Genomic DNA, 16,538 nt, shown 5'->3' on the forward strand with positions numbered 1-16,538 from the left:
ACTTGTTAGTTGAAAGTCCGACCGTGTGTATGCTCCATCGAACATTTGTTGTCGGACTTTCCGCCAACAAATGTTGGCTATCAGGTTCTCAAATTTTCCGCCAACAAAGCTTTGTTGTCGGACTTTCCGATCGTGTGTACACAAGTCAGTCGCACAAAAGTTCACGCATGCTCGGAATCAAGTACGAGCCGGAAGCGCTCGCTCTTCTAAAACTAGCGTTCATAATGGAGATATCACCAGCCAGAAAAAGGAACTATTAACCTCTATCAGTTAATTAGCAGCATTTTGAGCCCAAACGCCACTATCTTAGGAAATACTGGGAGCGGATGCTGCCCAATTCCTCTTCTAAATGGAACATACTTCCAACATTTCTCACATTTATACTCATTCAAAAAGTTATTTGATTCTGGACAATAATATGCAAGTTAGCACACTGTAAGTTGTAGGTATTCAAAGATAATAATACCTTTAATTCCATTTTATTTCTTTGTTGCCTTATTGTCTCTTTGTTTTCTTTGTAATACCCTTTTTTATGTAAATATTTTATTTGCACCATTTTTACCTTTTCATTAATAAAGTCTTTTAAAAAGTGTTAAAATTTTCTCTAATGCACTAACGCAGAACTTAAAGCATCCCTGTTTCTTGGAGAGTGCTACTATAGTATAAATATCTGACTATACCTGTCTATGATGACAGTGTGCGTTACAGACGTTTATTCTAAAGTCATAATTGTCATTGCGGTTATTGTGAAGGGTTGATGGGCCGAAAGCTATCAGGTGGCAGTTTGGTGTTTAAAGGGTTAATTGCTTCGTTAACTAAACCCAGTGACAATTGCTCTAAGCCTGTTGGCACTTAGATTGTGGTCCCACAAGCTGGAAAATCTTTGTGCAGGGTGAGGCTGAGAGTGTCATTGTGGCGTGTCAGTGACAGCGTGGTGTGAAGTTGATTAGCCATTTATCACAAGTTGGTGAATAGGGCAATAGTCTGACCCATGTTTGTCACAAGATCATCTCCCAGCCTGGGTTCACACTATTGCGATGTGGGAACCAGCGCGATTATAGTGCCAGTTCCAGTTCCCCCATCACATCTCCCTTGCATGCAGTTCACACTGTGGGTGATGCTGCGGGTGTCAATACAAAGAGACACCCCCCCAGATCGGTTTGCAGAGCGCAGTGCGAATTGTGAATTCAGACAGGAATCGGATTGCATGGGTGTGAACACCCATGCGATCCGATTCCAGTGCAGAGAAAAAAAAGGTTCCTGCACCTTTTTTGTGCAAATCTAATGCGAGTTCAGCCATACAACTGCATGTCTGAATTTGCATTGCACATACATCGCATGTGATCGGTACAGCAATGCGGTGCGAATCACACGCGATTTCTGTGTTGGCGTATGTGTGAACCCAGGCTCACTCTTGAGTAATGGTTTATCATTTTCCTTAGTTAATAAGCATTCTGTGTGCCTAATAGTCATAACTAGAATTTTTCATACCAGTCTGGGGAAAGAGAAGGAGGAAGGGATCAATGATAAACATTTAATACAATAATCTTTTGGACCTCCCAGAGTATTAGAACAATAGAATATGCAGAATTTAACTGTTAAAGCAATTGTAGCAAATGATGCTTGATTGGAATCCTCTTTCTCTGTTCTACCTAGTCTGATTAGGTAGAGGATAATACTGGGTACACACAGTAAGTTTTTCTTCGTTCAACCCAGCAGGTTAGTGATGTTAGTGCGGCAATCTCTATCCCCCCCGAGCTTTTGTGTTCTGACAGGGGAACTGCCCTGGCACAACAGAATATGCAGAATTTATCTGATAAAGCAATTGTAGCACATGATGCTTTATTGGAATCCTCTTTCTCTGATCTACCTAGTCTGATTAGGTAGAGGACTAATGCTGGGTACACACGGTAAGATTTTCTTCGTTCAACCCAGCGGGTTAGTGATGTTAATGCGGCGATCTCCCCCCCTTTGTGTTCTGACAGGGGAACTGCCCCCCCACCCCCACCCCACCTGAGCACAGTGAAGGCTGCGAGCGCTGATGTTGGTTTTCCAGCTTGTTTGTTCGTCAGAAGTCGTTGTGAGAAGCGTGTACCCAGCATAACTCAGTTAACGCTGCTGTTATCAGTGATTTGAAATACAGTGACTTTTTTTTAAAGCAGTTTTGGCTGGTCTGCCTTTAGCTGACTCAGTCCAAGGTGAACAATTTAACTTTTGAGACACAAAAAATGCCACAAAATTTCCAAACATCTAGTGATATCATTAGTAAAAGCAATGATGATGAAGATGGTGAATTTGTGTTACTAAAGGGACATGAAGAAAATTGGTACACACACCCAATGATCACAATCCAGTTACTATTGTGCTATTGTATACACACATGTTCTTTGCAAGTATTGTGGTTCCAGTTTGCGCCATACATGGAACATCCAACTACAGATGCAACAGACACTCCAGTGAACAGCTATCATATTAGAACATAGGCTGCAGTCCCCACAAACAACAGATCTAACATTACTAAAGCTCCGAAAAGGGAGGATCCCCAGTCACCCAAAACATGTTTGCTACACCTTTGTTAGATATCTATAAAATTATTATCATTTTCCCACCAGCTCGAGTTTTAAAGACTTTTCATTTAAGACAGCACTCCTCACCAATCTCCACGTGTTTAAAGAGACCCACTCCAAGGACCCTTCATGAGTGACCAACAACAAAGTCTATTGCTACCTCACACTACAAAGAACAGAGAAAATAAGACAGCCCATGTATGGAAATTTTTTACTGGCACCTCTGTTTTCAAACAGCAGCATATTAAATAATGTACGTTCACCTTCTCTGAGGAAACCCTACTCATCTGCACTTGATCACGATCTTCCATTCACATACATTGTGATACATCCTATACAGCATGGCCTTTTTACGTTTAGTCGTTTTTTTTACAGTGTACATCAGTACAATGTGCACTTCATGTGGTTAATGATTTCAATGATTGCCCATTTGTTATCCATGTATTGTCAGAAATGCCCATATATTGTCAAGTCAGTTGTGTTTTTTAAGAGGACCATCTTACTATCTACAACCCCTGGCAAAAATGATGGAATCACCAGTCCCGAGGATGTTCCTTCAGTTGTTTATTGTTGTAGAAAAAAAGCAGATCACAGACATGGCCAAAAACTAAAGGCATTTCAAATGGCAACTTTCTGGCTTTAAGAAACACTAAAAGAAATCAAGAAAAAATAATTGTGGTGGCCAGTAACAGTTAGATTTATAGAACAAGCACAGGTAATAAATTATGGAATCACTCAATTCTGAGGAAAAAATTATGGAATCACCCTGTAAATTTTCATTACAAACACTAACACCTGCATCAGATTAAATCTGCTTGTTAGTATGTAGGTAAAAAGGAGTGATCACACCTTGGAGAGCTGTTGCAACAAGTGGACTGACATGAAGCATGGCTCCAACACCAGAGATGTCAATTGAAAAAAAGGAGAGGATTATCAAACTCCTTAAAGAGCGTAAATCATCACGCAGTGTTGCACAAGATGTTGGTTGTTCACAGTCGGCTGTGTCTAAAACATGGACCAAATACAAACAACATGGGAAAGTGGGTAAAGGCAAGCATACTGGTAGACCAAGTAAGACATCAAAGCGTCAAGACAGAAAACTTAAAGCAATATGCCTTGAAAACAGAAAATGTACAACAAGGCAAATGAGGAACAAATGGGAGGAAACTGGAGTCAACATCTGTGACCGAACTGTAAGAAACCGCCTAAAGGAAATGGGATTTACATTCAGAAAAGCTAAAAGAAAGCCATCTCTAACACCTAAACACAAAAAAACAAGGTTACAATGGGCTAAGGAAAGGCAATCGTGGACTGTGGCTGATTGGATGAAAGTCATATTCAGTGATGAATCTCAAATCTGCATTGGGCAAGGTGATGATGCTGGAACTTTTGTTTGGTGCCGTTCCAATGAGATTTATGCAGACGACTGTCTGAAGAAAACATGCAAATTTCCACAGTCAATTATGATATGGGGCTGCATGTCAGGTAAAGGCACTTGGTAGATGGCTGTCATTAAATCTTCAATAAATGCACAGGTTTACATTGAAATTTTGGACACTTTTCTTATCCCATCTATTGAAAGGATGTTTGGGGATGATGAAATCATTTATCAAGATGATAATGCATCTTGCCATAGAGCAAAAACTGTGAAAAAATTCCTTGAAGAAAGACACATAAGGTCAATGTCATGGCCTGCAAACAGTCCGGATCTCAATCCAATTGAAAATCTGTGGTGGAAGTTAAAGAAAATGGTCCATGACAAGGCTACAACCTGCAAAGATGATTTGGCAACAGCAATCAGAGAAGGCTGATTGATGAAGAGTACTGTTTATCACTCATTAAGTCAATGCCTTAGAGGCTGCAAGCAGTTATAAAAGCCAGAGGTGGTGCAACAAAGCAGAGGCGGCTCTCTAATTAGGTGAGATAGGCGGTGGCCTCAGGCCTCGAAGTCATAGGGGCCTCGCACAGCTGGCTAGTTTACCTAATTAGAGAGCCGCCCCTTCCAGCAGCAGAGATCTCCGCCATCACACAGTCCTGTATCACTTTGCTACAGGGAAAGATACAGGCTGCGAGTGAGACGTGTGATCAGAGCTCCGGATCACAGACAGGGAGAGCCGCTCAGTGTAGAGCTCTGACAGATCTCCCCCCTCCCCCTGCTGCCCGCACAGCCAGACAGAAGAGGAGAGAGAGCTTCTGCTCCTCCTCCTCCTCCTGCCCTCTCCTCCTGTGTCTGCCCCGCCCACTCTCCTCGGCAGTGTTCTCTTCTGTCTCAGAGAAGGGGATGTGTGGGCGGGAAGATTCATGCTGAAGCCCAGCAAAGAGAAAAGGACAAGGAATGTCTGATCCATCCATCCATCCATCCAGTCCCTCCTGCCTCCCAGTGAGTACAGTGATGTAGGGGATGCTCTTCCTTCCCTTCCGTCTCCACCCCCTTCTCTTTCTTTCCTTCTATCTATCTATCTATCTATCTATCTATCTATCTATCTATCTATCTATCTATCTATCTATCTTTCTTTCTTTCTCTTTCCTTCCATCTTTCTTTCTTTCTTTCCTTCTATCTATCTATCTATCTATCTATCTATCTATCTATCTATCTATCTATCTATCTATCTTTCTTTCTTTCTTTCTTTCTTTCTTTCTTTCCATCTTTCTTTCTTTCTTTCTTTCTTTCTTTCTTTCCTTCTATCTATCTATCTATCTATCTATCTATCTATCTATCTATCTATCTTTCTTTCTTTCTTTCCATCTTTCTTTCTTTCTTCCTTTCTTTCTTTCCTTCTATCTATCTTTCTTTCCTTCTATCTATCTATCTATCTATCTATCTATCTATCTATCTATCTATCTATCTATCCATCTATCTATCTTTCCATCTTTCTTTCTTTCTCTTTCCTTCCATTTTTCTTTCTTTCTTTCTTTCTTTCTTTCTTTCTTTCTTTCTTTCTTTCTTTCTTTCTTTCTTTCTTTCTTTCTTTCTTTCTTTCTTTCTTTCTCTCCATCTTTCTTTCTTTCTCTTTCCTTCCATCTTTCTTTCTTTCTCTTTCCTTCCATCTTTTTTTCTCTTTCTCTTTCTTTCTTTCCTTCCATCTTTTTTTCCCTTCCTTCCTTCCTTCCTTCCTTCCTTCCTTCCTTCCTTCCTTCCTTCCTTCCTTCCTTCCTTCCTTCCTTCCTTCCTTCTCCACCCATCCCCCTTTTATTTCTCTCTTTGTGACAGGCTACCAGAATAGGTAGGATCTGTGAGAGCAGCTTCCCTGTGCAGCTCTGCTTGAGGAAAATATATCTTTATTATGCCCACTTACCTACCCCCTGTACTGTCCACTCCCCTATACTGTACACTCCTAATACAGTTCATTTTCATCCCCTGAATTTTTTTTCCCATTATGGGAGTGAGGGGGGCCTCATGTCTAAGTTTTGCCTAAGGCCTCACAAAGTCTAGAGCCACCTCTGCAACAAAGTACTAGTGATGTGTTGGAGTGTTATTTTGTTTGTTTGTTTTTGCCAGGGGTTGTATAATCTGTATTCAACCCGTTCTAGGGACAGCTCCCCATATCCGCATCCTAGGTGCGTAGCAAAACAATAATAGGAAAGGGGTACCCCCTTCCAAGAAAAAAGCAGGACTTTAAAAGGTTTGAGGTTGTCACTGAGGGGAGCACATACACAGTATTAGTATATAAAGAATATAATTTTATTGTACAAACGTAGTTTAAAACTTATAGTTGAGTATAAAAACATATAATGATATACAGACAATAGCACGCTAGAATTTTTGCATATTTCCAAATTCCAGTAAGTACATAGATTTACTTCATTGGTACATTGTAGTCCAATGCGTTATGCAGAACTATTTCTCTGGTTTATTAGGGAACGTCATTGTATATCTAGATTATTATTATATGAAAAAAGAAAAAGATTATACACCCAACAGTTTTTTGTTATTAGATATGTTATCTCCTTTGAGCAAGTAAGTAGATATGCTCACCAACTTCACCACAGTACAACTGTTTAAACCTCCCGATGAGTGAAAAAGGGGACCAGAACTATGGTTCTGTGGAGCATCTTACTATAATTTAATCCCCTGAAGGCCTGAAACTATCATATGATGCTTTTATTATTCCTGTATTTTGCCAAAAGAAACGTGTACTGCAGTTTACCCATTATTACTGTTATACCCCACATTTTGTCTTGGCTCACTGACTTTCAGAATTTCTCACTTATGCTGATTACTGCACATTTATATGGTATGTTTGTTAACCAAAAACATGAACTGTTAATAGGACATGTGGACATTGATGGTAAATATTCCTCTGAGGCTCTGTAAGAGACAATAAAGTGGGATATTTTTATGACAAATCGATGTTGTTGCAGCACATGGCAATCATCAGCTGAAAGGCAAGGTATTCATCTTCTGAAAACTTTACTGTGACCATGGATGTTACTAACATCCTCATCACAGCAAGTTTATAGGTCATATGAATGTGAACACTTTTAGAGCATGTCTCAGCAGCTTCCATACTCTTTAGGTTGTAAGTACATCATCAATTCATGTTCAGGCCAACAGGCAGGAATAATTCCTTTATAAAGGTTAAAGGAGTGTACCATGGTGCACCACCATGCAAATGTGCTTGTACTTACCAATGTTTTTATGTTTGATATTATGTCTTTAATGCCTGTTTTTCAGCAATTTGGACAATTAGAATATGGTTACATGAATATGTTTACTTGTGCACTTTAAAATCTCCATTATTAAATCAGAACTAGAAAACACGTTTGCATGCTTACATTCTCATATTAACAAAAGCAACAATACCAGAAATAACTTCAAAATAAATATTTATTGTAAAAATACAAAAATAAATATATAAATAGTCATAAAGATCCCAATATATATATCCCAAAATATATATATATACACAAAAGCAGTAAAATGTTCAGTACATTCGCATTCCACTCCGCTGATAAATGGTTTGTGCAGATATATTCCATGTTTATCGTATTGCTGCAATAGCCTAAGCGTCAGGGAAATCACGAGTATATGTAAGGCATGGTTGAAGTCATATGTCTCAAATGGTTTGCATTGCATATTTTGTTTATTTTGCTGAGATTTGCTTATTATTGTTTAATGATAATGTGCCCATTTGGCCACCCCAGTTACAATAAATCTAAGCAAAAAAAATGCAAACAAATGAAACTGCAGAATTAAAGTCTGCAATGCCACACATGATTGTACATATTTAGAAAACAAGCACATAAAGCATATGTGGAACATAATATTGTTCACAGTGAGGTTGATTTACTAAAAGAAAAAGCTTAAATTGAACAAGCTAATGGTAGAAGCTGATTGGCTGCCATGCACAGCTGCACCAGATTTTGCACACTCCAGTTTTAGTAAATCAACCCCAGTGTTACACACTATGTACTCAACTGAGTTTCAGCCTAGGTTCACACTGACAGCGGGAATTAAATCGTGTGAGTTCAGCTGAACTCGCACAATTTCATTTCCGCATGTCAGTCCCGACTTCAGGGGTGATTTCAGAGACATCTGTGCGGGTTCCTGCACATACGTCTATACAAATTGCACCCCGAAGTCGCCAAAAGTAGTACAGAAATTACTTTTGGGAATCGGTGTGGTGCCGCAAATGCAGTGTCGCACCGATTTGGACAGTGCCATCGCCGGCAATAGCTGCCAATTTGGCATGCGATTTGACATGTCAAATCGCATACCAAGTCGATGCAATGTGAACCAGGGCTCAGTGTAAGTGGATATTTACTAGCAATTGCTGCAAAGAAAGGCACATGTTGTATCATATACATAGAAAACTAAGGGATCTTGTTTTATTGTTTTATATTAGTCATGGAATTTCAAGTTTATAACTTCTTCTTTTGGGTGACATCAATGCATTTTAAGACATGTTAATAAGATTCTTTACATTTATATTTAAAGAAAACCAAAAAATATTGTTTCCCTTTAAAGAGGTTTGCTGAGATAAAGTAAACTTTGACCAAAACTTCTGACTTATTTGTATACTAACAAGCATCTCTCTACCATTCCCTTTGCCAGACTAGCAGTGGTACCCTGCTGCATTTACTTGGCTGACAAATGGTTGACATAATGGAGATCATATAGTGGAGATGCAGGTGGAATCTCAGATTGTGGCTTTAACTTCTTCCCAATAAGGGAAGGGAAAATACAGGGATTGATCAAGTTTAATTTAGCAGTGCATGTCAGTGTTATGTAATTTGGAGGTTCTGATTTCAAGGAATTCTGTGCTCTTAGATGAGGCATAATGAACTGTAAATCAGTACCAGGGCGATACATCAGTGAAATGGAATGTAAACAGATTTTGTTTTTCTGAATTTAATCGGTTTAACTGCCTAAACATTATCAGTGAAGTGAAAAGAAAACCTTTAAGGAAAAAACGCTGTCCTACAGTTAGAATGCACTATATATATATATATATACACATCATAAAAAGAAATTGCAATTTAACAAAATAAATAACTAAATATATTAAATAAATAAATTAATCTGTGCTTCTTTTACTTCTGTAAAACACAGAAAACTATACTTTTCAAATTGAAAAGATGCACTGAACATGAACCTATGGGATTCGTTTAACATCTGTGTAAATTAACATAAATAAATAAATAACCAATAATAAATAAAGATTGAACCAAAAGACAGGTCTATTAAACCGTTTCCCTCCTCGGTTATAGTAACATTTTATAACTTTTGGCCGATTGAAGGGTCTATCAATAGTGGATGTTTCTAATAGTGAGACTCTGGTAGTAAAAATTCTGTGTTTGAATTCCCAGGTCTGCACACCTGCCATGGAATTTATGAGGAGGACCCAGTCTTCCTGGAGGATTTTTAGGAGGAGCAATGTAACTTCATGGTGACTGCTGGGAAGGGGTGAAAGTTGGAAACTAAGGCAAGGAGATCTCACTGCTGGAGTCTCACAGAATTAGAGGACAGTGGATGGCGTACAGTTCAACAGACCCCACCTATAACTAAAATATTACTTGTGGGTGGATTTGACTACATTTAAACATGGTACTAATCCGTATACAAAGGCCAGCTATCAGTAAATTGATCTGTAAAAAAAAAAAATAATCCAGAATTTCTGGTTTAACACAGTAAGTCCTCATGCACATGGGCAGAAAAAGTGTGTTTTTATTTTAGGCAGTGTCTGTTTATTTTTCCCAGCATATTTTAGAGCCGTGTTTAGAGGCATAAAAAAAAATCCCCAAAGCTTTGTTTGGAGAGGAGCTAATGAGCATAATTTAGGCGCCTAAACACACGCAATTGCATGTAAATTTTATTTTTACAATGGCTGGAATAAATGGCTACACCCACATGCCCGTAAAAACGTTACTGATCTTATGCATTTTTTGTTCCTGCGTAATGATGAGTAAATACTTGCGTAAAACTGTCCTGTTTCTTTTCCAGTACCTGCATCTGGCATATGTGTATACATATGTCCTAAGATGCTGTTTTTGGATTTTGTGTTACAGATCTAAATGCAATGCATGTTTACGCACCTGCATGAATTTCTCCATTGAAAACAATGTAGCTGCGTTCAGATGTAAACAAAAAGCACTAGTAAATGCATTTTTTACGGCTGTGTGAATGTAGCCATATGCTTCTAAATGCCATATGCTTCTAAATCCACATAGAAGCGCATAAATATTCGCATAAATGTGCGTACATGCGTGACATTCAAGACTTTTTTTCTGCCAACTTCTGGCAGCATATTTGGAGCATAAATTCATATGCCCGTGTGCATGTAACCTTACAGGGCAGTTTTTGTTTGGCAATTGGAGCTCCATTCACGTTCAAAAATCAGTTCAGTTCAATGTTCCTATTTCTTGTAACACTGAATATAATACTGTGAAACTGAAGTTTTTTTGTTGCATATATTTGCAAATATATGTGAAGCCACACTGCCACGTCAAGGCACCTCTGCAGAGTGTGGTTAATTACTATAGCACAGAGGTTTTTGTTGCATACATTTGCAAATATATGTGAAGCCCCACTGCTACATGTTTGCATCGGTAAATATACGTTCTTTACAGGAGAATGGCTCTTGAGCATAGGTTGGTTTCTTAAATAGCAGTGCACATCCTGGAATGTAAGTGTGCCTAGGCACTTCTGTGCCTAAAGCATCAGAGCTGTATATCTGCAGTAGGAGATCTAAGGCACTGCTGCCTCTGTCCATTAGTCTCATGAGATTTGGAGTTCTGTGAGGTCACTTTGTCTACTTTCCGCACCTCTCCTACTCCTTTTTAATCAATGCCCCACCAGTCATCAGCAGCTCTTGTCCTCCGTTTGTGAAAGTAGGTACCCTTTTTTTGTATGGACAGCTTTGTGGCCAATTCATCTGTGGCTTGTAGATGGATCTTCAACTCTGTCTGCCATCTTAAACCAGCCATCTGTGATGTTCTCTGCTTGTGAAAGAAAATGTTTGTATTTCTTCAGCACCTTACATCCCATTGTTTTCCTTTGAAATGTTGAGGATGGAAAGCTCATTCCATAATGTACAGTCACTTGTGTTATATGATACCTCCGACAAAGAATACAAGACAGGTTGGAAATAATAGCCGTTATCTCGGCCTTGCTTGTATTTAGCTGGGAGTGCAAACTCTTGCTTTTGGGATTCAGTGTCATCTGATGCAGCGTGATGTTTCCTATTGCGGCCTTCATATACAGAAAGATCTTATACAGTTCAATAAATTTTTCTTCTTCACTTGTATCCGTTACATTGAATTTAGGAAGATTAAGGGATTCTGGATTACACAGACTATTAGTATCCAGGTCTTTTAGGTTTTGATGGTTCTGGAAGAAAAATAAAATGTGAAGTTTAGTTTACATAAGTTGTTGTGTTAGTATGTTTTGTACAATTGACATGAAATTGGATAATATGCTGTGAAAAAAAATCTGCTATGTTTGGAGAGTATTGATGTATTTGCTATACATTGTTATTAATTTGTGGAGAGTAAAAGAGTTAGACCCCTTGCTGTCACCCACTGAGCAGGCAGGTGACAGGACACAGCCCGCATAGCAGAGCGGACACAGCCGCTCTTCTCTATTGGACGGTCGGATAAAAAAAGATGGATGGGGATCGGATGACAGTCGGATGGAAACGGACATGCAGTCTGTTTACATCCGACTGTCATCCGATCCCCATCCATCTTTTTTTAGCGGACCGAATCAGATGCTGGCAGGTGTCACATCCGATCGGGTCCGCCTGTCAGTTTTTCAGGCTTGATCAAATACACAGATAAAAGACATATATGGCAGCTGCTTTACCTGCTAAAATATATGTATTTCTGTTCATCCAGTTCAGAGATTTACACAGCTGTGCCAAACAACATAGCCCTGTCTGGCAGGACAGGAGACCTTACATCCCTGAACCTGTGACTCTACAGTGAAAGAAGAAGCAGCTCCCTCTGTCACTCTGCTCTTTCCTCCTATCAACATGCTCCTTGAGCACTCCAGCACAACTGACTGGCTCCTTGTGCTGCTTCTCCCTCTTCCACTCTGAGCTCTGTTGTACAGTGCAAGAGGCTGATACCTGATAAGTTAAATTCATGGACTACTGCTAACAAAATAAATTTAATGATATATATATCTCCATTTTTAATTTGTTTTTTTTAAATCTGCCTAAAGTTCAGGTTTAAGTGCGACATGATGAAATTCTGTCTTGATAAAATAACTGTCAAAAAAACACCCTGAAGTTTGAATCAAAATACAACATCAGCCAGCTTTCCTTTATGTTAAATGTGCCTGTTATTGGGAAGAAGGAAACCTCATTCTTTTAAAGGATTGGGTCACAAACTATACAATAACTTGTAGCCTTTGCTTTTATGCCGTCAACGACCCCTAGTATAACCATTATAATAAATTGATTATCATAAACTGAAAATAAAAAGTACAAAACTACAACATTGTCCTTCCTGCATCAGAGTATTATATTCATACACATAGGTGTGCTCAGCCTATTGCATTAGGGTATGCACCCCAAAGCTCAAACACACATGCCTTTCAACGCAGCCTCAGCTGCACAGGGCAGTGAATGAATGGGAAGTGCTCTGTGCTGAGCAGCTTCCTGTTTATTCACAAACTGAAACATAGTAAACACAGTTTAATATTCTTCGGTTATGAATGAATGAGTTCAGTTCAGGTAGGAATGAATGAACACAGGGAGTGAGTGTGTTCACTGTGTTCATTTAGAACAGGAAGGCACTGGTAAATGACATATCTACTAGCACCTTTCCCCACTCTCCACCCTGAAACATCCCCAGCAGTAGGTGGGGGGAGAGGAGAGGAGAGAAGCCAGCAGCACTGCGGCGGAGGGGGGGAGTCAACACGGGGGTATCCCAGGCAGTAGGGGGAATCGGCACTGCACGTAGTGATTAGGGTGTGCCCAGGCACATCTGGCACACCCTCTGCGCACGCCTATGTTCATACATAATCTGCTCGAGGGTCTGATGAAATAGTAGGTGAACTGGATACCATCTTATGCATTTTACAAGCTTATGACCAACTTCATGCCTCTCTCTACAGTAGTTGATTAAGGTTATTAAAGGTAAGCTTGGTGCTCTGTCACCTGCATAAAGACACTTAGACTATGGTCTTAGACCTCTTGCACATGGACATGATTTACTGATGGTTATAAGCAGGATCTTGCTAGCAGAGGCTGGCAGAAAGACCCTGAGTAAAAAACGCAAGTTATGTTCCTCATGTAGAGGCACGTAAACATGGGTTACGTCATGTATTATACATGTGTAAAATGAATCTTTATCGTGTTCTGCCAGTCCTTAAATTTATGCAAATTCACCCGTATGTACTTGTTTGTTCAATAGACAACTATGCACCTGTGTTCAGATCCGTAACAAAACATACTATGTGGCTACAAACGCAGCATTTTTTTCATCAGGGTGCAAAAGGCTTTATGCATTTATATGGTCACTAAACCCAATGAAATGCCTAGAAATAGCAGACAAGATCACTTCTCTTGTCCCTTAGATTGACAGTGAGGAAATATCCAAAACATTGAGTTCTCACCAGAACAGGAATTGAGAGGAAATTTTCCATTGAGGTTACTTGTTCTGTTGACAACCCTACGGAGGGATTTACTTTACTTTGGAGACAGTTACTCTCACTTCTGCCTGTGTGTACAAGACAGTAAGTAAAAGGAAATTTCTCAAATGGTACATAGATGGCAAAATAAATTCTGACACAGAGTTTAACCCTCCCAAATTCAAAATGTAGAATTTAGTAGTTATACTTTACATTTCAATGTCCTTATAAAATCAGAGCATAGCTGTATTATCCTCATATAACATACAGTACCACTCTGGTATTACTTATCTTAAAATTTTATTTCTGGATAGCGTAGATGACAGTATACCCAGTATGGATTTTTTTTACAATGTGTGAGTTATACTTGATATAAACTGTCAACCTGTGTGGCCTCTTTAGGAGGTGGTGTTGAGCGTGGTATATGTAAATAGACTTAGACACTGAAAAGCATTTTTCACAGTTGAGCTCTGGTTCGCACTGGAGCGTTTTGACATGCAATTTGACATGTCAAAAAGGCGGCAATGGCACCGTCCTAATCGGTGCGATGCCGTACAGTCTATTTGCTTTTAGTAAATTAATCCATATGTATACATCTTGGGAAGCTTTGAGGTTGATTTACTAACAGAAAATAGACTGTGCATTTTGCAAGTGCAGTTGCTCTAAAACTTAATAAATGAGGGGAAGCTCTGCTGACTTCCATCATCCAATCACGTGCAAGCAAAAAATGCTGTTTTTTTCTTTTCCTGCACATGATTGGGCACTCTTTGTAAACTGAAGATTTACCTCATTTACTAAGCTCTGAGGGAACTACACTTGCAAAGTGCACAGTCTATTTGCCGTTAGTAAATCCACTCCATTGCCTTTTAAATGTATCAGCCACCCACAGCCCGCAAAACTCTGGGTTTAAAGATATCCCCATCCCCCCCCCCCCCCCTTCCTAGAAATCATTCTATTCTGTCAGCTAACTTCTTAACAGTTTCTGTCAGCATTTGATAGGCTGTCAAAAAGTCTTCAGATATTACACACCCTTCTGTCCGACACCAGGAAACGTTCCAAGCTTCAGACCTGGTGATGCAACATACATAACTACAGGAATGTGACAACTTCCCCTTAATCATTTTCATGACAGAGCAATATTCTCTTTTTTTTCCAAAACAAGATTTCCTAATATATTTAACTTACATAAGTGTGTAAAAGATGCCCAGCTTCTGTGTGCATTTGTTTTATCTGTGAATGGATCTGTTCCATGATGGCAGTGAAGTTCTTGTTGCACTCGTTGACATGTGCACAGAGGGGGGTTGCAGCATCCAATGGCTTCGCTCTTCCCAATAGCAGAGCCCATTGCTGGAAAATCAGTAGTTGCACAATCACTGTTCAGGAGAAAACATATGTTTTACATTATGCTGTTGAGTAGCTTGCTTTCATCCTTCTGACAAATCAGAACTGTAACATATCTGCTGTGTGGTTAGAAAACTTTTACTGTGAACATAACGTTTCCTTTATTCGCTTACAGTGTTAGATTTTGCGCTGTTCTGAAGCTACAAAAAGGTACTTTTTCTACTTTTCTTTTTAGTAACATTAAACAGACTTTAAAGAATATCTCAAATATGTTTTCAAAATATTTGTAATCTTCATAAGGAAACACTCATATTTTCTTGCTGACATCAATTGACAAAGCTTATAAGTTTAACATCAGCATTTATATTGTATAGGATGCATTAAAAGGCTATTGGCTAATAGGCAATAGATACCCAATGGTAAAGGCACAGTTTTCTGTACTCAATAGCTGCTATAGCATTTTGTTACTGCCACACGTGTCTGCAGTAAATGTGTGGAGAACTCATTCTGTCATGTGCCTGGGCTTGCCTCTGAGAGCTCGCTAACAATACACTTGTACGACAAAAAGTTAACTTATCAATTACTGATTCCGGTCAGTCTACAAACTACATAACAGCTCACAAGTCTCCGAAAGAAAACAAGTAGTGTACAACATGCAGTCTACTTATAATTACATATTTAAAATCACTCTAAAAAATGTCTGGTATGCCAGGTTCCTACTGAAACAAATGCAGCATAGCAAAGCAGTCTCTTTAAATGTGAAGAACATGAGTTACCTGCCAAAAGCTGCATACTCTGTTGAAGCCTCCCCTGGGCAGGCTGTGGAATATAGCTGGTTTCAGGAGGGTTTCTTCCTCATATTTATAACCATGGCTTATATAGCAGAGAATGAATAAAAAAAACCCAAACAATTCAAGGCTTTCCTTGCCTGCTCAGCCAATCAGTAAATACAGGAAGTGAGAAGAGAATTTCATTATTCATTCATAGTTTTTTTTTTTTTTTCTTTGAACGTGCACCGCACTACTCTGTTCATCAAGTCTAGTATTTCCATTGAGTTACCTCATTTTTAATCTGGAAAATCCCTGATGGGAAAGTGGTAAAGGGGGGCAGCTGAGTCACTCAGCGTCTGTTTTAGCAAAAACTTTTTCAGATGTTACATATAAGGATTTTAGAAACTAAGTGAAAGTTGTAAAGTTGATAGTAACAAATAGATTTTACAGAGTACTTTACGGTACATATTCACTTACAGTTTTTCCCTTGCTATAAAAATGTTTTTCTTTACATTTTTTTTTAAAGGATTATTTGCCCTCTGTTTTTGTTAAAATCAATAGATGATGCTACACTATCTCCAGCATCAAGTTAAATATAAGTAACCTGGCAGTTAGAAGTTTTTGTAACCCTTGGCCCACTAGACACTGTAATGTCTGGCTTCTCAGGTAATAATGTTTCGTAAAATGTCAGTATAAAAAATGTTAAAGTAAAATTGTATTATCTCTAAAATAAATACAAATTTTATGTGGCCCTTTGTACACGTACCAAATATTTTGTTTATA

General features: G+C 38.9%; 1 protein-coding gene across 1 annotated transcript; it reads right to left on the reverse strand.

The window, feature by feature from the left end:
- Nucleotides 1-10,563: 10,563 nt before the first annotated feature.
- On the reverse strand, nt 10,564-15,875 carry LIF (LIF interleukin 6 family cytokine). The gene is made up of 3 exons (XM_073630831.1): nt 15,762-15,875; nt 14,830-15,017; nt 10,564-11,397 (listed from the first exon to the last, which is right to left on the reverse strand). The coding sequence occupies exons 1-3, from the start codon at nt 15,775-15,777 to the stop codon at nt 10,939-10,941; spliced, it is 663 nt and encodes a 220-aa protein (XP_073486932.1). The 5' UTR covers nt 15,778-15,875; the 3' UTR covers nt 10,564-10,938.
- Nucleotides 15,876-16,538: the final 663 nt, after the last annotated feature.

The sequence above is a fragment of the Aquarana catesbeiana genome, linkage group LG01 (assembly GCF_042186555.1).
Source record: "Aquarana catesbeiana isolate 2022-GZ linkage group LG01, ASM4218655v1, whole genome shotgun sequence".
NCBI classification, from domain to species: domain Eukaryota; kingdom Metazoa; phylum Chordata; class Amphibia; order Anura; family Ranidae; genus Aquarana; species Aquarana catesbeiana.

Excerpts from the sequence above, each read along its gene's own strand:
- LIF (XM_073630831.1), bottom strand. Across the intron at positions 11,398-14,829 it reads GGCATCTTTTACACACTTAT|AACCATCAAAACCTAAAAGA; the intron begins GTAAGTTAAATA and ends TTTTTCTTCCAG.